Source organism: Helicoverpa zea, chromosome 5, assembly GCF_022581195.2.
Source record: "Helicoverpa zea isolate HzStark_Cry1AcR chromosome 5, ilHelZeax1.1, whole genome shotgun sequence".
Taxonomy (NCBI): Eukaryota; Metazoa; Arthropoda; class Insecta; order Lepidoptera; family Noctuidae; genus Helicoverpa; species Helicoverpa zea.
Genome location: NC_061456.1, coordinates 8,900,255 through 8,926,087, shown reverse-complemented (window position 1 = coordinate 8,926,087; position 25,833 = coordinate 8,900,255). Strand labels below are relative to the sequence as shown.

Below are 25,833 nucleotides of genomic sequence, written 5' to 3'. Positions count from 1 at the left end.
ATCATATCGCTCACTGCTATGTTCTATTACACCTAAGCATTGTATTACATTAGAATAGAACATGCGCGACAGTGTGCTATCGCATGGCGCGACATCACGCGTGATGTTCGAAGTGATGGTAAAATGTAATAGGTATTACTCGGCACGAAATGTAATGACATATCACATTACTTTGTGATGCACTGTTTTGCGCATGTGGTGGTTTAGCCAAGGCAAAACTAATTTGTCACGAAATCAGGTTGGGCCGGTGGTATGGTAGGGAAAGTTCTTTACAAAAAGTTCCTTAATTCGTAATTTCTACACGAATATATTGATGCCGAAAATTTTTGATGAAAGATCATAAGATTGTTGTTAAAAACAATAATAAATAATACTACCGTTAACAATAATAAACCAATGAAGGTTTAGCTACATCGATTTAAACGAAATTATTGAAATTTCAGTAACATAGTTTTACGATCTAACAAAATTACATCTGGATTTCCGATGTAAAATATTTTATAAACTCCACGGCGAGCTGGACAGCTCCAAGCTTTACTGGCCGGCGAGGCCTGTGCCGAGATGCCGCTGCCGGTACGCGGTGCGGCGGCGCGGCCCCTGACAGCGCCAAAGCGACGCCGTCAATTTGACTTTTTTCTGTGATTTTGTATTTATTTTTCTTGTAATATTAGTGTTTTTAGTGTTTTTAGCCTATAAGTGTAAATAAAACGAGCCGCAGCACACAGATGCGCATCGGGAATGATATGGATTATAGTGCATGTCAATCTTCTGGATCACTGGATGCCCTAGAGAGATGCCCCCTGTGCCCCCAAGCTCGTTTCTTCAGAGGTAAGCGAGGCTTGAGCGTGCACATTGGGAAGACCCACAAATCCCAATGTGCAGGCTCTGCTAATGCGACCGCTACAAACCCGACACCAACCACCGATCCTTTCTGGCAAAAATTATCTAAATTAAAAAACTCAACTCCGGTATTAAAGCGGGTTCCCCGTGGAGCCAGGCCCCTGGTTGCTCAACACTTGGCAGGTTGTGTTCGCCTGGCTGCACGGGAGAACTCGCAACGTGCTTGGGAGCAATTGCTCACCTTCCCATATAGAGTTTTACACGTTCAGAAAAATTTGGCAAACAAAAAGTCCTTGACAAAACAAATTAAAGACAACTGCGTAAGTTTAGGCCATGAAGATTTCGATACCAAATTACCGACCCAAAGAATTTCTAATATACCCCGCCTAGTGGAATCAAAGCTAGGCGAGGGTGACATTCGGGGGGCTGCTAGAATTCTCTTTAGCAGTGATGTGGTGGCTCCGTGTTCTCCAGACACGCTCTCCGCTCTGGAGAGTAAACACCCAGCCCCAGCAGATGGCCTCTCTTTTCCCGACCCTCCTGATTCAGACGCACATACCCTCACAATTTCAGGTCGACACCTGGTCACAGCCATAGGCTCCTTCAGGAGCGGCTCCGCAGGCGGCCTCGATGGCTTGAGTCCGCAACACCTGAAGGATCTCACCTGCCCAAGCGCCGGGGAAGCAGGTGAGTCGCTCTTGAAGGAGCTTACGGCCCTGACCAACCTTATGCTCTCCGGCAAGGTGGACGAAACCGTCATAGACGTTTTGTATGGAGCAAACCTCTGTGTTTTGCGCAAGAAGGATGGCGGTATTCGTCCAATTGCCGTGGGGACCACTTATCGTCGTATGGCAGCCAAAATCTGCTGTAAATTTTATAGTGAGGACGTTTCGGAAAAATTTCAGCCCCTGCAGCTAGGTTATGGCTCGAAAGGGGGCTGCGAGGCTGCCGTACACGCCCTGTCGACCTACCTAAATTATGGGAACGGAGATGTCATCTTGAAGGTTGACATTAAGAACGCATTCAACTCGGTGAACAGGGACACCTTGCTGGCAGAAGCCAAAAAAGAAATACCCCAAATTTTTAGTTTCCTCTGGCAGTGCTACAGACATCCAACCAAATTACTTTATCGGGACAACCTATTAGAATCCGCTGTTGGCTGTCAACAAGGTGATCCCCTCGGGCCTGTGATCTTTAGTTTGGCAATTAACCCAATAATTCGGCAACTAAATTCTGAATTTAACGTCTGGTATCTCGACGATGGGACCCTGGGAGGCAACAGAGATACCGTACTTAATGATTTCATTTTTCTAAGAGACAAACTCCATAACATTGGCCTTGACCTAAACATTTCCAAATGCGAACTATTTATATCTGACACAACCGACAGACAGACGACACTCCAAAATTTTAACGCAGTAGCCGATGGCATAAAAATAATAGACAAAAGTTCTCTTTGCCTCCTGGGGTCACCAGTACTAGAAGAGTCATTTTCGGATTTTATTGAGAACAAAATTCAAAATTTCAATGATATTTCGGAAAGGTTATTCAAAATTAATATACATTCAGCCATCACCATCCTACGATACTGCTGCTTTGGCCCCAAATTAACCTACATCTTGCGTGCTTCTCATTTATGGAAGCACATCAACCTTTTGGATCAAATTGATAAAATAATTCGACACACACTTTCATCAATTTTAAATGTGGCCTTGGATGACAAAGCTTGGTCTCAAGCTACACTTCCCATCCGTATGGGAGGGCTTGGCGTCCGCAAAATTTCCAGTATTAGTTTACCGGCATTTATTTCCTCCGTCCATGGTACTGACAAATTGATCAGGAAAATCCTACCTATTACACTGATCAATTTTGAGGTGCCATGCCTGGCGGAGGCTATTAATGCCTGGAAAGTCACATGCCCGAATACCGATCTACCCGCCAACCCATCCTCCCAGAGACAGTGGGATGAGCCGCTCTGCAGAGTAATACGGAAAAATCTCATTGATACGTCAATTACTTCTGCGGAGCGAGCACGCCTACTGGCTGTGGGTGAATGGGAGTCAGGTCTTTGGCTTCACGCATTTCCGTCGGCAAACATAGGCACCATGTTTGACGACACCACTTTCAGACTCGCTGTCTGCCTGCGTCTGGGTGCTTCGTGCTGCACTCCTCACCGCTGCCACTGCGGGGAAGCTGTCAACAGCCTCGGTCACCACGGCCTGTCGTGCAGTCGGAGTGCGGGCCGCATACCACGACATGCGAATATCAACGACGTGATCCGTCGGGCTCTTGTTGCCGTCGGCGTGCCAGCCGTACTTGAACCAAATGGTTTGGCACGCGACGATGGCAAGAGACCAGACGGCATGTCGCTATTTCCGTGGAAGATGGGTAGGACTTTAGTGTGGGACGCGACCTGCGTCGACACTCTTGCGCCATCCCATCTTCCTAGAACTGCGTGTTGTGTCGGCTCCGCCGCTTCACAAGCAGAGGACCTCAAACGGCGCAAATATAGTAGCCTTATCGGGAATTACATGTTTGAGCCGTTTGGGGTCGAAACTCTCGGGCCGTGGGGTCCGAGTGCTCACGCGCTTGCGAAGGAAATTTCTAAGCGCCTTGTTGACACTTCCCGTGACCCAAAGGCTGGCTTTTATTTCGCACAGAGGTTGAGCATTGCCATCCAACGTGGCAATGCTGCCAGCCTTCTGGGTACATTACCCGGTGACAGCGATGAGGAGCAATTTTTTGATGCTATGTATTAGTTTTAAGTTGTATATAGAAGTTTATTTTTAATTTTTAAAATTAATGTAAATATAGAAATAATAAATATGCCGAACAACCTCATCTGTCATTGTCACTGTCACAGTCTGAAAAATAGAGAATGTCAATGTCAGTCATTCGGCAGTAATGTCAAGAGCGACTATGAAATGAAAATAAAAGTTATAATTTTCATTTAATAGAATTAAGATAATTGATGAAATTCGACATACATACGCCGATTAAAACAATTTTCTATGCTAGTGATTTTAGTTTTATAATCCGTTCCTTACAATGCTTCGCACAGCGTTACGGTTGACACCATCTTTTACAATTCCTATATTTGGTAAAATGACCGGCCAATATGACAAAGATTTACTTAGCAACCCAGAACATCCTACAGTACCACAAACTGGTTGGGACAGAGTCAAATTAATGTATACTGGGGGGTAAGTATATAAGCAAAACTCAAAATTCCCTCGTTATAACCTTGTCTGTCGTTGCTTCTTGATTGCATGATATACGAAGAATTACACTTATTAACTTTCTGTTTACTCCCTGAGGTCATCCTGGGGTCCATTACCTTAACATTTACAAACAGAAAATGTCCCCAATAAGTCATAACTAAACATAAACAAAATTGTAACCTCTTGAAATAGTTATCAAATGGATAACCCATGTGCACAATTAACATGATTCCAGTGAACATGAGGAAATATCCGCAGAGTTGAACACAGTACTGCAGTCATCACTATGTGGGGCCTTTATTGGAGCCTGTCTGGGTGGATTTTCAACATCGAGGGTAGCTTATTTGAACTTCATAGAAAACAATCAAGCAACAATATTTAAATCGACCGCTGAAGCTAAGGTACTGCTTTTAAACAAGTTTAACTATTAAAGAAAAATACAAATAAATATAATTAAAAAAATAACTACTTATAATTTATTATTTGGAACATTTGATTGCAGAAAAGACTGCAAGATTATGTGACAGTGGCCTTTGCAAAGGGAGCAGTCCGATGGGGCTGGAGATTATGTTTTTTCACAGGATCATTCAGGTAATTAATATCCACAAAAACACTGCTTTGAGGCAAAAAAAAGTTAAGTTAGAGGTGTACACAGGTGTATTGGTTCTTATTTATGAAAGAAACACTGAGGTTTCTCTATATTCAAATACCAAAAATATTAAATTAAAAACAAGACCCCTTATAAGAAATATCCACTTGCTTACCAGTCCTGTCTCGCTTGCCAAATGAATGTAGCTTACAGACTCCCTTAAGTCTAGCTGTCTAACGGTGAAATAAATTTTTATATCAGTACTGCAGCAGTACTAAAGAAGACAAACAAACACTTCATAAAACTTTATTTTAATATAAGATTTAATAGTAATGTATTTTTTTTTATTTCAGTTTAATAGCAACAACAATCTCAGTTTACCGAGGGGATACATCTTTAATTGAATATGTGTCTGCAGGTGCACTCACCGGTGCACTATATAAGATTGATATGGGATTACCAGCTATTGCAGTAGGTGCTGGCTTAGGTATGAAAATATTCTTTGCTTATTTCTGTAGTTAAATGGCAATAATGGGAGATTCCATACTTTAAACCTTTGTGCAGACTTGGTGTAGTCAGTACTGCATACACCATGGAGAACAGGATGACTAGCAGAGGTGTCATAACTCAAAATCTCCTAAAAGACTAGCACTCCAAAATTCGGGTGTTCGGTGGACTAGGAACGTTACTAGTTTCACATTCATATGTGTTTTTGGGACTTGCCAATTTTTTTAAAACCAAATCACCAATAAATCATGACCAATCTTTGATAGATGTGTCAAAGAACCAAATGCCTTGTTAGTATAATAGTGACTGATTATTTTGGTCACGTCTACCCTACGTTACTTGACCTATAAGGAGGCGATAAATCTTCCTGCCTTACGGTATCTCCGCTCCTCTTTTTTCCGCCGTGGCATACACAATACACACATTTAGAAGATTATTAAATTTTATATGCGGTACTGAACTATCATTCCTGTGTTTCCATAGAATCCAATGCCTAGTATATGTAGAGGTACAAAGCTTTACAGGTATCTTTTGCTTACCAATTTTTTTATTTTACAGGAGCAGCATTGAGTATGATTGGAGGTATTATTATCATAGGAATACTGAAAGTGGCTGGTGTCTCTATGGAAGACATCAGACAAGCTTTATATAAGCTGAAAGAAGCAAGGTTGGTTTTAATATTGGTAAAATCAATGCCACCTCTTACCATGTCCCATTATGTTTTCAAAACATCCAGGAAACCTTTCTAGGGAACTCATTATAACTTTTAATTATGTAGTCTTATTTCAACTAGAGTTTATTGCATGTATCTACAAATCTAGCTTCAAATCGAGTTTTTGTACAAATATAAAAAGTAAACATAACCCAGAGAAAAACAATTGTCTTTGGCAAAAAGTTTTTAATAACATAATTTTTGTTTTACAGAGAGGATCAGTTAAACCAAGCATTGGAAAAATCGGCAAAAATTAAAAACGATAAACTTGCAGAACACCACAAAATGCTTATTGCTGAAGAAGGAGAACAGAAAATAGAGGACATTGAATAATATAATTTATAATTATTACTATAATAGAGCCTCATAGATATCAGTCATTTGGTATCACTAGTAAATTCACGAAAAGATTCGGATCCATATATAAACTAATATTACAGAAAAATATTTTTTTTGTATCCTGGCTTCGAAACTGCAATCTATTTTAAAAAATAAGTCATTGTTATTTTACATTATTATTTATCCAGGAGTACAGAGGCTACATTTTATCTGGGTATGGAAAGAATTTTCAGGACGCAAAAGTATCTTAAAATGATACTGGAACGCTAAGTTGATATCTTACATTGTTTTAAACAATGTTGTATGTATAGTTAGCAAAATTATTTAATATTCATCGGTCTCTATTAACTGAGTTAAGACCGAGTCAAATGTGAAAGATTGTAATAATGTACATAAAGTAGGAATAGAAAATAAATATTGTTAATAAGAATAGCTTTTTCATTTATACAACATCATTTTGGCAAAGAATAATGGGCTTATGATATAACTATACTCTATCCACGGAAGCAAGAGCTAAAAGGTAAACAAAGAATGACACTTTCAAGATGGCGGTATAACCCGACCGATGACAAAATCACAGATACTGTGAACATTTTACACAAAAATGTGACGTTTTTTCATCGGTCGGGTTATACCGCCATCTTGAAAAAGTGTCATTCTTTGTTTACCTTTTATAGCTCTTGCTTCCGTGGATAGAGTATAGTGTGACCCGCTCCGGCTTCGCACGGGGTAACAGTATTTCCCCACTATTTAATGTTTGTTATTATACATATAAACCTTCGTCTTTAATCACCTCCACAACACAACCTCATGAAAATCGTTCGCCGTAGTTTTGAAGATTTAAACGTACAAAGGGACATAGGGACAGAAAAAGCGACTTTTCTTTTATACTATGTAGTGAAGCTTCATTTCCTGGAGAAGTAGTTTTTATTAGATATTGCAAATATTCATCATTCTTTTTATTTACGTTCCATGGATGGCAGTGGATAGGGGCAGTGAGGGTGATTTCTTCACAATTATGTCTGGGATGGGGTCATCTGACAGGCGTATTTGTCGGGTTTAATCCCCCCATTTGTGTATTAGTTCTTCTATGGGCCCTAGTGACCAGGAATAAACTAAATAAGGTAAACTAATGAACAAGAGTTTTTAAAGAAAATACAAAATATATTAAAAGCAGTTTATTGTTACAGACATTGCACAATACAGATATGGTCAAACCGATTTACAAAAATAGAAGGAAATATGTATTTAATTTACAAACTTCATATTGTATTTGTGCATCAATTTAAAAATTTAAACAAATTCAATTTCGCTTAATTTTAAATACGAAAGGTAAAAAATGCTAAGACTTATAATAATTAATTATTGAAACGAGATTATAAAGAACGCTAACGCTTTAATAATAGTTACAAAACTTTTAAAATGGCAAGATCTAATATTAATAAATAGATAGATTGAGCTACATACGTATACGTTCATATTATTTTACAAAACTCGATTTAAAAAGGGGAAGAAAGTCCTTGCAAAATTTTAAGAAAGTAATATTACTAACATATTTTAAAATTCTATAATGCAAAAATACACATACATAGCATTAAACTAGATTGACTGTAATACTTATATTTTTATATTCCGACTATTTCTTGAGTTTATACATTTCTTTCTTCATGAATTAATTATGGTCACATATTGAGGTTGATCTACATTTTAGAACGAACAATGTGGGTTCTTTTTATTTAAAAATATTCTATCATGGACGTCAAATTATTCTACCTCTATTGATAAAATTGAACGCATGGTTAATTAAAAAAATACATTCATATTCTGTTAGGTTCCGTCTACAAAGCTATATTGTTTTCTATATCTTAGTTATAATTCGTTTACATATTACTATATAATACTTCATTTTCAGTATATTCAAATACATACTACACTGTTTTAAATAGGTTTAGAGTATACAATTTATACTTTTGGATAAAAAATAAACTTCATCGTTAAGAAGTTTTCTGTTTTAGAATTCATTTAATACAATCGATGTTTATAACATTATTTTGAGTTAATTTTCGTATTATTTATTGCACTCTGACCTTACCAGTCTTCATTTAATTTCTACATTTTAATGTTTTCACATATTTTTATTTACTTGGGTAACTAAGCAAGTTACTTATAGTTTTACTTCAGCGACATGCTTTTAAAATTCTGTATTGTTAAATCACGTGGCTTTGCTTATTTATTTAATAAAAAGTCGCGGACTGAAAAATTAAATTCAAGGCAAACTAAGCTTAAAGTCACTAGTAGAACATCAGAGATGCAAAATTATTATAATTGCTGTCGAGAAGTTTACAATCTACATGCAAGATTTGGCGCCAAATCTGCCAGTAGCTATAGTTGTACGACTATGCCATTCGCCAGTATAATGCAGAATAAATCGAGATGTTACAAACAAAATCTAAGGAAACTAATAAATTTTGTGCAATAAGCTATTTCAAAGTTCGTCAAGAGTTGATTACAAAATCAAAATAAATGTAATTTACTTAGCCACGTGATTAATAATAGATATACAGTTCTTACTTATTGTGTACTCTGGGACTTGGTGATTCGTTTAGCTCCTCTGTTCGGCGGGCCCTTGGGTTTGGCGAAGGCGGGACGATGTAAGTTTCTCTTGGGATGAATCTCGTCGTAAAGGAATTCTTCCGTTAGCTCTTTGCCGTCGTCGATTTCTAACTGTAAATATTATAAGAAAGAAGATATAGGTACTACACAGTATTCGTTATTTCAAGCTGTGTCGTAGTATTTGTTTTCATATGAGTAGAAGGAAGACACGGAAGAGATAAGAGAAAAATTTTGTCAAAAAAAGGTTTGTTCCACTCCAAATCACGTCCGTCTCCTGCTAGATGTTCGCGCGAGTTACCGCGGTTCTGGTACATAAAGGGCATAAGAAGGAACATGGTGGATTTTGTTCAGCAAGTCTGACTACCACACCCAAAGTGGTACAACCGATTACATAACTGATGATTAGTGATGATATCCCACCTCAAAGAAAGAAGGATTTTTGGCCTGTCTGAACTCACCAAGACTCAGATTTTATTTAAATCAGTACTGTCGCTTTGCGGTGAGAAATTGATCATATAGTCAACATGCAAAGTCCCATATAATAATAATTTTAGATAGATATAATTATTAGTATCATCTTACCCGTTTAATGATTTCCACACCTAGTTGTTCAATAATTTCTAGGAACTGTCCTTTGCAACTGGAGTACATCATTCTCTCCTTTATACTGCAGTTGTAACCAGGCATGGAATAGATGAACACTGCGAAACAAACAGATATAGTTATGATTATAAGAGCTAAAAAATAAATATCGTGTTATAGAAATTTTTAACTGCCTCAAGTGGCCACTTTTTAAGCACCAGAAACCGGCTATGAGATGGCCAATTTCATCTGAATTTGGTCAGATGTTTTACCAAGAAAGTGGGATTGATAGTGAAGAATGACGTCGTAAGAGAGTCTGATATCAGCCTTGTAAAAAACTGCAACCATAGTTACCCGGACCAAAATCAAATATTACAAAGACAAATGAGGTCTTTGTAAAAGTAAGAAAAAAGCACCCTATTTACTCTTGTAACTTACCTACGCTCTCCATATAATCACTTTCGTGCGTATGTTTGAATATATAGAGGTGATATCTGGCCTGATCTCCGGGAACTTGCTGCGGGAGATCTGTTAGCGCAATGTTGGCCGCTTTGGATAAATGGATCTTTTCACCTTCTAAATCTGAAAGAAGAAATAAAACAATTCTATTAATATTATGGATGAATGTTTGTTACCTTTTCACGCAAAAACTGCTGAATGGATTTTGATGAAACTTGGCAGTAATATAGCATTTTATGTGCGAGAAGTGATTCTCCCGCACGCGGTTTAAAAACATCCCACACATATGTTTAATATTTTATGTGATTTAAACAGCATAAATGGGTAGAATTAGTAATTTTATGTTGAGAGTGATGATATTTAAGAGTCTATTGAGTCTCACTCACCTATCTTAAACTGCAAATAGTTATAGGAACCTCTTTTGAGATCATTGATTCCTTGTTTGGCATCTTCGGTTATAGGGAAAGCCACACCTCCCATGGTTGATTGCCTGAAAAAAAACAGGCATTTAAGTATCATTATATATAGTATCACGTCGCATTTCTTTCAAGTAGTTATGATTTCAAATAAATGACGGGAGTAATATAATCGAGAGTAATTGTGTCGTGTCAACTTCCCCCAAGTTTCGGTACTTGGCTCGATCTTACTTCGTCCTTCCGCCTCGTAGGAGACGACAGACCCGACGGCGCGCGTTGTTCCACGCGTGAGTCAAAGAGATGTCAGCAACCCCAGCGGGGCCCAGCAGGGCCAAGGCCTGCCGGGGCTGCGGGTTGTTTGAAAGAGATACCGCGACGCCGGTACATAAAAGGTCTACGAAGGAACATGGTGGGTTTTACCCAGTAAGAGTCTGATACTTCTTCAAGCTGCACCCACAGCGGGAGATTTTAAAAAGAAAAGATGCAGAGTTTTATTTACAACACTTTAAGGATGTAAATGTCTAACCTAGCATCAGTGCCATAGTTGGTGTTGTGTTCGCTCTGCTGTAACTCCTTGAGCGCCTCCTCCCTGTCGGTCAGCGGCGCCGGGGCACTCACGCCCGACACGTGTGCCTTGTAGCCTTTCAGGCTTACTTCCTCCTGTAAACGGACAATTATAATTTTATATAATATATAATAGAATTTTATATAATCTATATATATAAAAATGAAACCCGCTTTCCGTCGTCACGACTTAACATGAAAACGGCTTGACCGATTTGGCTGAAAATTAGAGGGGAGGTAACTTAGACCCGGGAGAAGGTTTTAGGATTTTTGAGTTTTTGTCACCATCCGGCTACGGGATGCGGGTGAAACCGCGGGCGAAAGCTAGTAGAATATAATTATTTTATGACCGATGAGATGATGATTTTCTTTATATTTTTATATATATATACGTATGTCGCAAATGGCTTAACGTGTTTCGATGAAGCATGACAATAATTTACAGGTTAACAGCTAGTGCTAGGGAAAAATTCATCATCATCATCATTTGTCGCATATATTTTTTTTGCTGATAGAAAATGTATTCAAAATAATTGTTTTGGCTGATAATCTTATTAAGGCGACGAATTGGTAACAATAATTCCATAATAAACGCGCACCTAAGAGGCCAAGAGGGGACGGAGCGTCTGAGCGGGGCGAGGATTACAATACGCGCGCTAGCTTATAACTAAAAGTCGTAAGCGACAAAATGGTTTTGTAATTTTATTATTTAGAAATGATAATTTGATAAATATTCCTTTTACAATTTTAAAGAGTATGTATATACTCAACTACGAAAAAAGTTAACAGGCTTAAATCGGTCCCGTTTGCCCATAATATGTGAATCTCTTTTTAAAAAGAGGTATCTTTGATATATTTTTCTCTGTTAAAAAAGTTACCTAATCATATTTTGAAAACTAACAAAATAAGGTTTTTATCATGAACTTTCAGGTAGCCAAGTTGTATTTTGATCCGTTTTGTATTTACTGAGAAAAATTGAGATCATTGGCACCAAAATTTCCAATGCGCCCTCTTCATTTCAAGGCAATGTTTATGTTTGTATGCAGTTGAATTGAGTTGCATTCTCAACGTATTACGAAATGCACAAACTTAAAGAAAGATAATTTCAAGTTTATGTATTATCATCATAACAATCATTTCCTTATCTCTATTGATTCCCTATCCATACTTATCTATCACTGTTAAATAAATAAAGATAAACTACTGGTGGTACTGGTCCAAAAATATGATTCATCAAGAAACTTTGAGATTAACAATCATCATTGTTAAAAACATGACATTGGCAGTATTAGAAGGACAATAATACTGTTGTGTAATTGTAAACTCTTTGGGAACAAGTCATGATCTTGTTTGCTTATGCTAATATTATGAAAATTTGTAAAAGTTATTATTATTTTACAACAGCAAAGTTTATGACAAGCTAAGGTAGAAATAAAAGTATTTCTGTATAGGCCTGTAGGTATAGGTTGAATATTGCATATTTTTCCCCCCTTCTAGTGCTTATTTCAGGATCTATAGGACTGATTTGGAAAAATCTCTGTTTTGGAATATCCCATTTATGAGGAAGACTACTTCTTACACAGCTGCGCAATTCCCACGGGAATGCGATTTTCGGAAGATAGTTAATTAATATTGGTAATGAAATAAGGTGTACCTTAACAGTAGCATGCATTTCATCCTTTATATGCGCAGAACCAAATTCCTGCTTGAGCGTGGCCTTAGTTGAAGCATACAACATCTTGTGTCTGACCGGTGCACTGTCCGGAGACCAGCTCAGGAGCAGCCACTCGTGTCCCACAGAGTTAGTTGAGTCAAACCTGTAACAACAGAGTAAAATGGACTTTAGAACCTAGGTTTTTAGGTCTAGTTTGCTTTGCTAGAAGTTTTTATACTTGGACAAGACTCCATCAAAGAAGAACATTCTTAAGCAAATTTGGTTTGTCACTTTGTTTCTCACTCAGTAGTATTCCTCAGTGGAGAAATTCTACTGGAAGTTTAAAAACTTTGCTTTGGTTTAATAATAGGCTTCAGTCAAAACAATTATGAGAATTGTGATAACCTCCTTTTTTGTACTTCTTGTTCATACATAAGGTTAGTTTACAAAATGGAAATTATACAAACCTATATAAAATATAGCATGGTAGGTCTTCAACAACCAACGAGGGTACATATTTGTCAAAGTCTTGTTCCCACGAGTGCTTTACTGGGTGGTACTTTGATAACACCAGCTGCTCTGAAATGTAATATATAAATAAATGTAAAGCATCATCATACTCCGAGCCTTTTTCCCAATCATGTTGGGGTCGGCTTCCAGTCTAACCGGATTCAGCTGAGTACCAGTGCTTTACAAGAAGCGACTGCCTATCTGACATCCTCAACCCAGTTACCCGGACAACCCGATACCCCTTGGTTAGACTGGTGTCAGACTTACTGGCTTCTGACTACCCGTAACGACTGCCGAAATAAATGTAATGCAAATAAATGAATATGTATGTTATAAATAATATGACTATAAAGTAAAAGTTACAGATACATATTTGTTATTTCACATATAATGTTGTGGATATTGTTATAAGTTGTTTTGATACGTGTATATGCAGAGAGAAACATATTCTCTTAACACACAATATCTGCCAAGTGAATCATCAAGTGTCTGATAAACAATAATGTTTTTATTGTGGGTGGTTCTAACAACAGTTACAGCCAGTTTCTTCATCAAAAGTAAAAGCCAAAGTAATAGAATAATGTCATAAGGTAAAAGTAACTGTCAAATTCGTTTTTTGAAGGCTAAAGTAACAGCAAAACTAATAGATAAAATGAATTTTACTGTTACTTTTACTTTATGACATTACTTTGGTTTTAACTTTGGCTTTTACTTTTGATGAAGAAACTGGCTGTTAGTCTTGATTACTATGAAAGTTGTTGGTATAAAATTATTGTTTAAATAATTACTTACCATTCTCTATGCTGATTTTTAAAACTCGAATTTTTCCATCTCGACATTTGCCCAAATATTTCTTCAACTCTGCATTGGCTGAAAATAAAATAATCATAATTTGTACTACATTAATTCATGGTATGCTCAAATAACGCTTCCAACCGGTATCTGTGGAGATCTAAGGGGGAGGCCTATGTTCAGCAGTGGACGTCTTATGTCTGAGATGATGATGATGATGATACTCAAATAGAAAATCATACAGTTACATTCTCAACGTGACATTGAAATCATGTTTATATTTTATTAAAAAATGTAAATGTATGCATGCACATTTGGTATGCATGATTCATGATAGATTTGTAAAGTGTTTGTAAAGATGTCGAGAAGATACAATTTATATTAATTATCTTGGGGCCTAATTTCGAGGCATGTCTCCTATTTAAGAGAACCACTGGAGAATACTGTGATGCCTGACTTTTTTCTTTTTATAATAGTTTTATTTTAACATTGAAGTTGTTTATAGTGTCTATTGCATATTGTATACTTTTCTTGAATAAACAAAATACAATCTCCATTGGAAACAAACTTTAACTGTGTCATAAGAATGTTTCAGAATTTCTTTAACGTGATGTCTGCTTGCCTGGATCAACGAGTTGATACATTTTATAGAAATATGGTTTCTATGAATCAAGAACTGGCCCAGTTGGTAGCTTTGAAGACCAATTTCTCATTTTGCAAATGATAGAAATAAAATTGCTCATTTCACGGCAAACCTATGGCAGTGTGGAGCCACCAGAAGAAGCAAGTGCTTTAGCACAGTTACGCACATAGTTACTTAAATAGAGAGTCCAGTGAATGTCTATGACAATATTTAATTATTTAACACTAGGTACTAAATTGATTAGAAAGTCACCACATTAGCAGAGAAATTGTGTTATTTTTATGTATCACAACACCCACTCTCAATCATGTATTCATGTTTTTGTTAGCCTACGGTGCTAGTAGGAAGTATATTAGTAATCCAACCTTTTAAATTGCATTATCTACAAGGAATTTAGGCGTGGGTGATCTGGTTCGAAGCCAGAATATCATAATCCCTAAAAATATACCCAATATATATCATGGCAATTGTTTTATTGCCACAAAAGCAAAAAAGAAATGGTTTTGCCGGGATTATTAGCATATTACGTGGTTTATTTTGAAAAAGGAAAGATAACTGTATACTCTCGTACCTTGAATTCCTGTTTGATGAGACATTCTTGATATTACAGCTACAGTTATCCTTACAAACTCGCACTCGATAAACAAACAATATGATTCACAAAATAACAGTACAAAACTAACTGTGAAAAGAAATGAATTAACGAAAACCAGAAAATCTCATTCACGTAAATATTCAGCGATCATTAGCGTTTGACAGATTCGATGGAGTCAGCTGTCAGCTGTCAATATTGCACGAATGGATTGTCGATAGCCGAATAGCCGATTACTTGCCTTATCATAAATTAAACGCAGAAAATTACACGCGCGCTAGGCGCGTGTAATTTTAAAGAAACAATAAGTTTTTTTTTTGTAATGCTGGTTTGTAGGTATTAATTAACATGAAACCCTTTGGTCGCGGGGGCTGCAGCACAGACGTCACAACGTAAGGCAGCAGCTCGCTTCCAAAGCGTACCCTAATCCTTAAAATATTTTGTCGCGATTTTTAGCGGGAAATTCAAATATAGAATGTTTTTTTATAAATTGTATCTAGTTAACGTCAGATAAGGCCTGAACTTATCTTTCGCGTTAGCTCAAGTTAATTTTTAAATCAAAATGATATCAGACAAACTTTTTGAATTGTAAGAACTTTCGGAGATCTCGAGAATATTGAAAATAAGCTTAGAGGTGTGGTGTATAGATAGTTCAACTCAGATTTGCGCGCGGCCCTATGTGTGCGTTGGCTTGTAAATATACAACTTTCATTCGTGTGACAGTGACGTCGTCCGAGGATGACGTGTTCTTATCGCTTTTTGTTATGGGTACAGTCGTCTACGAAAATACTAGTTATTCACGAAGAAATTATTAAGGAGTCAGGTAAAGCGTTTCAAAAAATTAAACAACATTCAAAGCTTTTTATTATTACCTAAATATAGTTTTTCATTATTTTCTCATACGTTTTTTCAAATTGACATTGACAGTATCTAAGAAATAAATGAGGTGAAATATCTAAGATGAATTAAATACTCCTTACATATTTTCTAGCTCGGGGTACGCGGACAATAAATAAAAGTGTGGACTAAGAATGTAAAAAAACGTATCATCATCATCATCATCATCATCTCAGCCATAGGACGTCCATTGCTGAACATAGGCCTCCCCCTTTGATCTCCACTTGATCACACAAAAAACGTATAATCTAGTATAATAATGTAAACAAAATGTGTGGGGAATTTTAAAAAATAATATTGCTTCGCATAATGTCGACCAAAATAAGACGGAAATAATGAAACTCATAAATTAACGTTTAAGTCAAATTGATAAAGGGATGTGGTATAATACTACTTGTCGACATGTACAAAAGAAAAAAGAAGAATACTATAGACATTTTGACATGGAGTCAGAATTTATAATTCACCTTGAAGAGTAGCGAATCCGAAAATTCATCATTTGATTTTTCAAGTAGCGATTCAGAATCATTATAAATAAATACACATTAAATTACGTAATAATGTTTTTCTTTAAACAGCCGTATACAACCCCTAAATAACTGTATTTGTACCCGACTGTACCTCTTGTCACGCACACAAAGTCACTGCATATGTACAAGGGTTACCCACACATAAGGCCGCGCGCACGACTGAGTTGAACTTACTATACTTCGGCCGTTCAGAGAATGCGTTCCTGACACCTATCAGTTAGTCACGACTAGTGATGGGCACAACATAACACTGAGTTCGTTACCGTTCCTTCAAAATGAACCGCCGCATTATTTTAAGATTATTTTCGTTTTAAATTGGCGGAATCATTTGTTTTATATTTTAGTTATTTAAGTGGAAACCAAAAAAAGGTAATATTCATATAATAAAATTGTTTTATTTATTCTTTGTTACAAGTACATTGAATTGAATGTGCGAACAGAATATTAATCAGACTCCGATTTGCTTGAGGAGGTGGTGTCTTCATCATCATCTTCGCCTACATGTATAATTATATTATTATCAATAACAGAATCAATCCTGATATCTCGGTCTAACAAAAGCCGGGTAATCAAATAAAAACAGATCGAAAACACTTGAAAAACGTGGTCTATGCGCACGAAACGACAACGGACGACTGTTTTAGCGTCACAAAATGGCGGCCCATAACGCCATTTGGGGTTACCATTTTTAATCTAAGTATAAAAATGCGGTTTGGTCATAGTTTTATTTTTATACTAGCTTCTGCCAGCGACTTCGTCCGCTATTCGTTCGTCGAGTCGGACTTTGTGCAAAGAGAGGAAGAAATAATAAACACCAGCCCCTCCAATTATCTAAATCTATGCGTACTTACTGCTTCTTTAAGTAATAAAATGTAAACTATTAATAATTTGTAATTTGAACGAATATTTAAACACAAAAATAACTAATAGGTACCAACCTATTTTATAAAATAACAACAAAAGAAAGTCAAAAATAAATTATTTAAAACCCAAAAGTCGCGCAATAAGGTTGAACGCTCTGAACGTCTATTCGCATCAATCGCACCAACAGCCAAATATTGTATGAAGCTCGCGCAGCCACCGCGCCGCGAGTCGCGTCGAGCGCGGCGACCGTTGCACAAAAATGATCCTTATAGCGTGCGTGATTCAGTATTCACGCGCGGTGGCTTATTACCGTTTTTCATGTATAACTTTGGTGTTTCTTTACCGATTTAAATCATTCTTTTTTTAATTAATAAATAGTACTGTTAACTATGTTTAATTAGTGTGAGTGAGAGTGTTATAAACGAAATAGTAGACAAATATAATCAGAAAGCTCCGAACTGCTAAGCTACCGAGAGTTTTACGTGTTATTGTGAGTCAACCATAAAAGATAGACATATGCTGCCATGGGATATTTTTTACATAATTTTATGAAGAATATTTTCGTCGTACATGGTTTCTGTGTAGCTGTAACCATTAAGGCTGCACACGCGACGGAAGCTTAAAAAATGGAGTAACTTCTCCCGTTTTCCCAACATTTACCTTCACTGTCCTGCTCATATTGATCGTAGCATGATGGAAAGTATCCTATAACCTGCCCAGGAGTATGAAGAATATTTGTGCCAAGTTTCATTAAAATCCGTCCAGTAGTTTTTGTTTCCATAACGAACATACAGACAGACAGACAGACAGACAGACAGACAGACAGACAGACAGACAGACAGACAAAAATTTTACTGATTGCATTTTTGGCATCAGTATCGATCACTAATCACCCCCTAATAGTTATTTTGGAAATATATTCAATGTACAGAATTGACCTCTCTACAGATTTATTATAAGTATAGATTTCATAAAAGTTATAATTAAGTCTTATAGTCCATTATTTTCCAATTCTTAAAAAGAAAATCAAAACGTATTATTTTATATTATAACTGTATAAGAACAGATTACGATACTTGCCTGTTATTTTTAGCACAGCACTACAAAATATAAACCGCTGACATAACCTTGTAATAGCGCAGTATAGATTTAGAAAAATATTGTTTACCAAGTTATTTGACACTCAGTTTGGCACAAAATTATAACATTCATTGATTATTGATATAATAATGTTGTTTTAATGCTCCTCAATTGTTAAAACGGTAAACAACCAGCAAAAATATTTTTATCGTAACTGCAACGCCATTGCAAAGTTACGTCGTCAGTTCAATCGCGACGTGTCAGGAACGCATTCTCTGAATGGCCGAACTATATACATAGTTATGGTACCTATATAATCATCGTTATATGAAGGTGTCAATGGTAAGTCCAGCGCATTGACAGTCCAGCACTTATAGGTAAGTCTGTTTAAATCCTCTTTGGTTTAATCTTAAATTATTTTGGTTGTCTACCAGCCAGGAGCATTTGAGAGCTGTGGAGCATAAGTACTCATGCAAGTCCTGGTTGCTATTTAACGACTAGGCATCTAAAATGAACTTTGCTTTTCTGTCTGATTGCTTTGATGTAGGCGTGTAGTGAAAATGTAGTAGGTACATACCTACCCAATAAGTAGGCAACTGCTAAGTACAGTAGACCGCACATCAGTGGTAACTGTCATGCACCTTAACTCAATAGTAATAAGTACGATTTTCCTATAAAAGTGTTACCACTGACCTGAAGTTGACTGTACCTAAGTTTTGAGATTGAGATGTCACTTGTCCGCGATTAGGTCCACGATTTGACGTCTTGACTTTGTGGCTCAAATGGTCGAGAGCGATACTTTTTACTTCTAAGTAGACACAGCTAAACCTGTCTTTTTACGACAGTGTTTCTGTTTATATTTTTACATGTTTATTATTTTCTATTTACAAAATCATTAACATAGAATCATGAAAATGTTACGCGCATTTAAGGCGCAATGGCGACCATCAATGATTTTCCGCCACTACAAATACAATGCGGGGAACACACCACAATTATTGTGGCAATGGCGTCTCGGTCGATGATAATTAACCGCTAATAATACGCCAAATACTGACAATACAACGGCTGCTATTATTTTGGGTTTTCAAATGTACCATACCTACTTACGATGTAATGCATAATTATGTCGTAGCCAAGTTGGCTAGCCCGTTGGTTGCGTACGATCTTAGATACTTACGTCAAAAACATTTTTTCCAAAAGAAACCCTGAAAAGCAAAGCAAATATTGCTCTAGAAGCCATCCTTAGACTGGAGCTATGTAGGTACCTAAGAGATTTTTTTGCATTTCAGTGTTTTTAAAAGTCGGTTTTATTTCTATTCTTCTTATAGAAAGCTACCTACGTTGTAGCTTATATTTTACTGATTTTACTTGTTTGAATAGGTTTATTCTTTCGAATAGATACCTTAATATAGCTTCGAATAGTTACTTCATAGGTACCTTATTGAGTTAGGTAGGAAAGTAGATTGAGGACTCGTCGTCATTCAGCAATATTGCAGATAGTGACGTCGTTGCCTACCTATTATGTTGTTCTCACCAGACGCGCAAGGGCACACATGTCTTATAATGACATTCAGACCATGGCAACCATGTATGTTCATTTGAAGGAGATCAGATAGCTACACAGGATATTTGTTCAATTATAGCAAAGGGGTTACCGGTTGGCCTTAGTTGGTTATTACTCACAACAAATCTTTCAATAAGTACATTAGAGGTGTATATTACCTTCAAGTTCAAAATCAATATTCAGAAACTGTTAACTATGTTTACTCAAAATAAAGACATAAAGCAACAATTTCACTTCTAAAACATGATGTTTGGACTTAAATAGGTCGAATCGGATATTGTATGATAAGCAAATGAATACGTTCGGCTGTATCTATAGATTTTGCTTTCAGATGCACATAATACAAACACATCGGCCGACGAGAATTTGTTTTAGCTTATTGTTCCCGTAAATACTGGATTTGATTTCAACCGCAGTTACCTACATTGGTTTTATCCGTATGTGAACAATTTCACAATTATGATTTTAATCAAACCATTGTGTAGAATTTTCATGTTGGTTATTTTAACGCCACTATTATGTAGCAGTTTTATAACGAAAACAAAAATGTGTCTTGGAGGCAGATAACACAAACAGTTGCTATAAAGTAAAGTTCGTCTAATTAGCTAGAACAAGACAGATAAAGATGAAAGCAAAGCAATTTGCTTTAAAATCTCTTGCAGAAAGAGGAAGAGCAAAACATACGGAGCAGTAATGAGCCTCCCCACAAAGCGGACATGAAACACTACGAAATGGATGAAAAATGTGAATCGGGAAATCTGTACAGCTCTCATCAATTAAATATTTCTGACCCATTAGCGCAGGTGGCAAGCATCGTAATGGAAGGCCATTAGAGTGGCCGGCCGGCCGCCAGAGCCGCATTATACGACTATGTGTTAGTTAGCCGCGTATAAATCCGCATAATACTGGTTTTATATCCCGCTGGCTAAGTTTGTTAGTGTTTGATCTATATGCCTCGTTCATATGTTGGGATTGCGGCAATCGTTTGTGATTTAGGCGATTAGTTTCATTATTTATGTTTGTGAAGGTTTTACGTTCCTGCTGTTGATGCGGGATTGTTCGAAAGAGTTACCGCGGCCCTGGCAACAGGCTTGGAACAGAGATCACGCTGCATCCACAGCAGGAAAGGGTCATGTAATGATTTCTCTCATAAAAAGCTGATCTGGATAGAGGTCTGGAGTGTCTGTTTTTTGTTGTCTCCAAAAGTTCTAAAGTTGAGTGCACAAGTGCAAGAAACACTCGGTTAGTATAACGGATGAGGTAGTCAGAAATATCCTGTGTTGATTCTTTGTTAATTGTTTAAACGGGAAAGAGCTGAGTTTCGAATCGTGTAAAACTATTCAGTCTAAGAACATGCATCGGAAAACTAAAATTACATAAACAAGACATCGTAATTTTCTCGCATAAAAATAAAGATCAAAATGGTATAGGATATTAAGAGCAGTAAAATTTTAAATAAAGAAATGTTTTATGGCCAGAACCAATGCAGAAAAGAGGATGATGCAGTAAATTCTCTAGATATTTCTACTTTTCTACTTTTCAGTGCCGCAAGTTGCTTATTTTAAGAGCCAGAGAATAAACTTTCCCAAAATAATTTTCTCCGTAGACAACATCTACCTATACAAATAAAAGAAAGTCGTATTAGTTCCACTACTCAGAACTTCAGAATGACTAAAACGATTCGGCTGGAAATTGGTAGGGAATAAGCTCACACTTGGGGGTAGGACACACTTTTTTTACTTCCCACGGGGTGCAGGTGAAACCGCGGGCGCAAGTTAGTGTAAAGCAGAAAATTAAGACGTAAAATTATCATGATAGCAACGAGTTAACACCAAGTCCAAGTATTCCAGATGTCACAAGTCAGGATAAATTGCTATAATCTGACCGTATCCGGATAGTACACCGCTCTGTATTTTCTGTTAACTGTTAACTATTACAACCTTTTTATCGTCCCACTGCTGGGCACAGACCTCCTCTCACAACGAGAAGGATTCTTATTCTTCTATATTTTCTATTCTTAATTAATTCTTCTACTTAGCATGTTTGTAGATCGTTGTTATCTGTTTTATTTTTAGTTGACGGCGACACTAAACCAGAACATGGGGTAAAGGCAACATTTTAAAATTGGATCAAGTTCCCAAACTGTTAGAAAAAAAAAATACGTCACGAAATTTTGCTAGCAACTGCATGAATTTGGTGCGCTAACAAAAATGGAGATTTTCCGCCGATATTTTGGCGAGTAAAGCTACGTGTAATATCTGGCGCGTTCCCGGGCTCTTGCAGCGATTGAAAGTAAATTATCTATGGTTGGTAGTTTTTTGCTCGGCGGTCGGCGCAGCCTGCGCTGTAGTGCTAATTGTTTTCATTTTTTGAGCGAAGCGAGCGCACTGAGCTTTGTGGAGAGACATTTGTCCCGTTTTTATCATTGTGTGGTTATTTATTCGGTGTTCAGCGGACCGAGGCCCGCGGAATTCGATTTTGGATTAGGATTTTTTCGGTAGAGATATTTGGGTCCGTTTTGTGAAAAACTTTTATCAATTCGTAAAACTATCCAAACTATTCGGGACGGATATTACATGCAATAACAATCAATATAACGCTATGTTGTTTTATAACTATACATTGTATCTGTACGTTTAAAAATACATATTTACTAAACATTTTATTCGCGTGCTGTTTCTAGACGGACTCGTGTTAAATTTTTAATGCAAGAAACGCGACTCCGAGGCCACAGTAATGGGAGAGTAAATATCGCAGTGCTCCTTATGAATGAATAATAAATATCGAGCGCCGGTGCTACGCTGCAAATACAACCGCCGGGAATTCCGCTATTTTGCTTGGATTTAGGATTGAAACACTCACGAATTGACCGCTGCGTGTATTGCATCTTCTAAGTATCTGAGTAATGTACAGTTCCTCCAGCCGAAATAAATAGTACTTAAGTGCCTAGAAAAATCATTTTTCCGTTGTAACTTTCAGTTCCCCATCAGCTCAATACCTAATTTATTATTTTAGGTCTGGAAATAATTAACTACAATTTCGAAGACAGACAAAGTTGCCGACATAAAAGGTAAGATAATAGTTCTCAAAAAAAAAAAACTACTTTTAAACTTGCAGCCCATGGACCGAAATCCTTTTTGCTTTCGTTTCGTATTTGGATAGCGGAGGTCCGCTGTTTGTCGGAAGGTTGCGTTAAATAAAACGAACATTGTTTTCAACGCCGCCGCGTTTCTCGTTAATTGCGCAGAAGTGTTTAATGAACGCTTGTTCGCCGTGTTTGCACGCTGAGCTATTTGCCGGCCCTTCTACACTCTCTTCAAAAATAATAAAGGCTTGCGGGTGTCAGCAGCAGCGCTGTTTGGATGACTGCACGATTATTTTCCTTTCGCATTATGATCAAAACGATGAAGGCTACCCAAGCTACAGGCTATAGTGTAACGTTTGAAAATAAAAAGAGTTTTCGGTCGTTGTAGCTTGCAGCTTGCTACTTTTCGCAGTTGCGTCCCCCACCGGGAAAATGTTTGCGCTTGTCTGGGTAATTTAGTAAAATACAGCCTTATCTGTTGCACACGTGACAGCATGAAATATATTACGTGTGTGATATTGTAGTCTTTTTTGCTTTTAAAAGTAAAGTGCACAATAGAAAATCCTGTATGGACACGTGCATTGGCACATCTGGCACAAAATCAAAATCATTTATGTCTACAGAATATTCTCCGTGACGCATTTGTGCTGATAAATTTATCAATACGGATGTTATAATAGGAAAATTTCACATTGTGCTCAACGCTTTGAGATTTAATCGACCGTTGGACTCGCGTCGAAACCACGCCGAATAAATACACCTCATAAATATTTAACTTTACGAAAAACCCACTACAAAATACTGTGGATAAATTCATTATAATCGCTGCATTTTTTAGAAGTCATATTTTTTGTGGGAAATTTTGTGGCTCGCTGAAATTGTTTTATCTCTACCAATTTTTTAATTTGGATAACATACATAAATGTTGGTTGCCGACTGTTTTTTAAACATTAATAAAGTGGTGACTTTTTGTTGTACCCACCATTCAGTACCTACGTGTTTTATGCGTACATAATTGATCTGTACCTAGTTAATGTTAATAAATGATTAGCTGCACCTTACGAGTGATAAAAGTTACCGAAGTATCTAAGTTGCCCCAGCAGAAAAATAACTTCACTACTGAACACAGTTATTACCTATACAGATGCAAAATGAACAGGATCCAATAAGCAGTAAGGAATACAAGATATCTTTATATCATATGCAGAGGTTACTTACATAACTTTAGAACTATGTATAATTGAAAACCGATGTGGCTAGATATGTTGCTTGTGAGATGAAGGCAGATAGAAGAGTATGGAAGAAGAAAATATGCTGTAAATATGATATTTTTAAGGGCAGGACGTTGATGATGATTATGATGAACCTATCTGTAAATGTTTAAAACTGTGTGAGTGTTTATGCAGTTTAGTTAGTAGTGTTTATGTAGATGCTGTTCCATATACGAGTGGGTGGATAGGTACATACTCCTCTCTCGTCAGGTAGGTACCAACGTAAAGCTTGAGTTTATTCGACCAGAATAATCTTTGCCGAGAGCTATTTCGCTCATCAAAAAATATTTCCTCATTTTCATTTTTCATTTACAACTGAGTTGAAGGCATGTTGGAGTTTAATTTTTTCTTTATTATCTTTAATATTTCATCATAGGTAGAAGAGTAAGTACGGAAGAATAGCTGTTTATTTACATAAATATGTAGGTGTTAGTGGTGTTACCCTACATCATCTAATATAACATCGAACCTTGTTATACAACTTTACTGATGAGCCTAAAAATACGAGTAGGTAGCACACTTACAAAGTTCCTTAACTACTTACATCTACTTTCAAGAAATCTGGCACACCTAATACTGAACGTCTGCCGAGTACTAACGGCGCAAAAATAGGTTAGATCTAGAAAACTCTTACATTTATAGCGTACCGAGAATATCCCGTGACTGACTGTCAATTGAGCTCGATACAGGGGCCCGATTCTGCTAAGTTAATAATGTCAAAATTGAATCGCAATAGCAGTTTTAACCATATCGGGCATTAAATTCTGCTACTAATATAAGACCAATCGTAATCCAACGACATTCGATTGGTTTGCGATTGGTCTGCCATTTTGGTATATACGGTAGTTTTCTCTACAATAGTATTGCAATCGTAAATCATTTGCAGACAAAATGATCCCACCAAAAACATTAAATGTAAAAAAAAGCCAATCCTCTACGCAATTCCTCCACCGTAAAAAGTTTTGAGATCGCATAGAAGCCAAGTCCTGTTCAACTTTATTTGTAATAATAAATCAATATTTTGTGACTATATCAATAGTTTCGTTCACTTTACAATAATATTGACTTGGCCATGAGCACAATAAACTACAAATATAATACAGCATATCTTGGAGAGGTGAAAGTCAAACATGAAGTTTAATATCACAGAATTAAATACTTTTAGTTTATTCAATTGTTACTTAATGACCGACAGTCAGTATCATCCAACATCAATGAACTGCACATGTACTATGGCGCATGTTTAGTCCATGGTGATCTCAAATTCCAATCAGTCCATAATCAGTCCAATCGTAAAATCATGTCCATATAGAATTCATCAATTCAATGGTATTTACACATTATTTCAAGGAGCGACTTTTAACTTGTGCTTGCTCATGGCCAAGACAATATTATTGTAATGTGAAAAAAACTATTGATATAGTCACAAAATATTGATTTATTATTACAAATAAAGTTGAACAGGACTTGGCTTCTATGCGATCTCAAAACTTTTTACGGTGGAGG

General features: G+C 36.8%; 2 protein-coding genes across 2 annotated transcripts; one reads left to right on the top strand and one right to left on the bottom strand.

Moving 5' to 3' along the window:
• Positions 1-3,730: 3,730 nt before the first annotated feature.
• Positions 3,731-6,638, top strand: LOC124630732 (RPII140-upstream gene protein). The gene is made up of 6 exons (XM_047164710.1): positions 3,731-4,043; positions 4,297-4,462; positions 4,564-4,652; positions 5,004-5,137; positions 5,716-5,824; positions 6,082-6,638. Exons 1-6 carry the CDS (start codon positions 3,889-3,891, stop codon positions 6,200-6,202), a joined length of 774 nt encoding a protein of 257 aa, XP_047020666.1. The 5' UTR covers positions 3,731-3,888; the 3' UTR covers positions 6,203-6,638.
• A 733-nt stretch (positions 6,639-7,371) lies between these two features.
• LOC124630573 (twinfilin) lies at positions 7,372-15,213 on the bottom strand. The gene is made up of 9 exons (XM_047164532.1): positions 15,013-15,213; positions 13,799-13,876; positions 12,964-13,075; positions 12,497-12,659; positions 10,805-10,938; positions 10,249-10,352; positions 9,842-9,985; positions 9,404-9,522; positions 7,372-8,932 (listed from the first exon to the last, which is right to left on the bottom strand). The coding sequence occupies exons 1-9, from the start codon at positions 15,035-15,037 to the stop codon at positions 8,780-8,782; spliced, it is 1,032 nt and encodes a 343-aa protein (XP_047020488.1). The 5' UTR covers positions 15,038-15,213; the 3' UTR covers positions 7,372-8,779.
• Between the last annotated feature and the right edge of the window lie 10,620 nt (positions 15,214-25,833).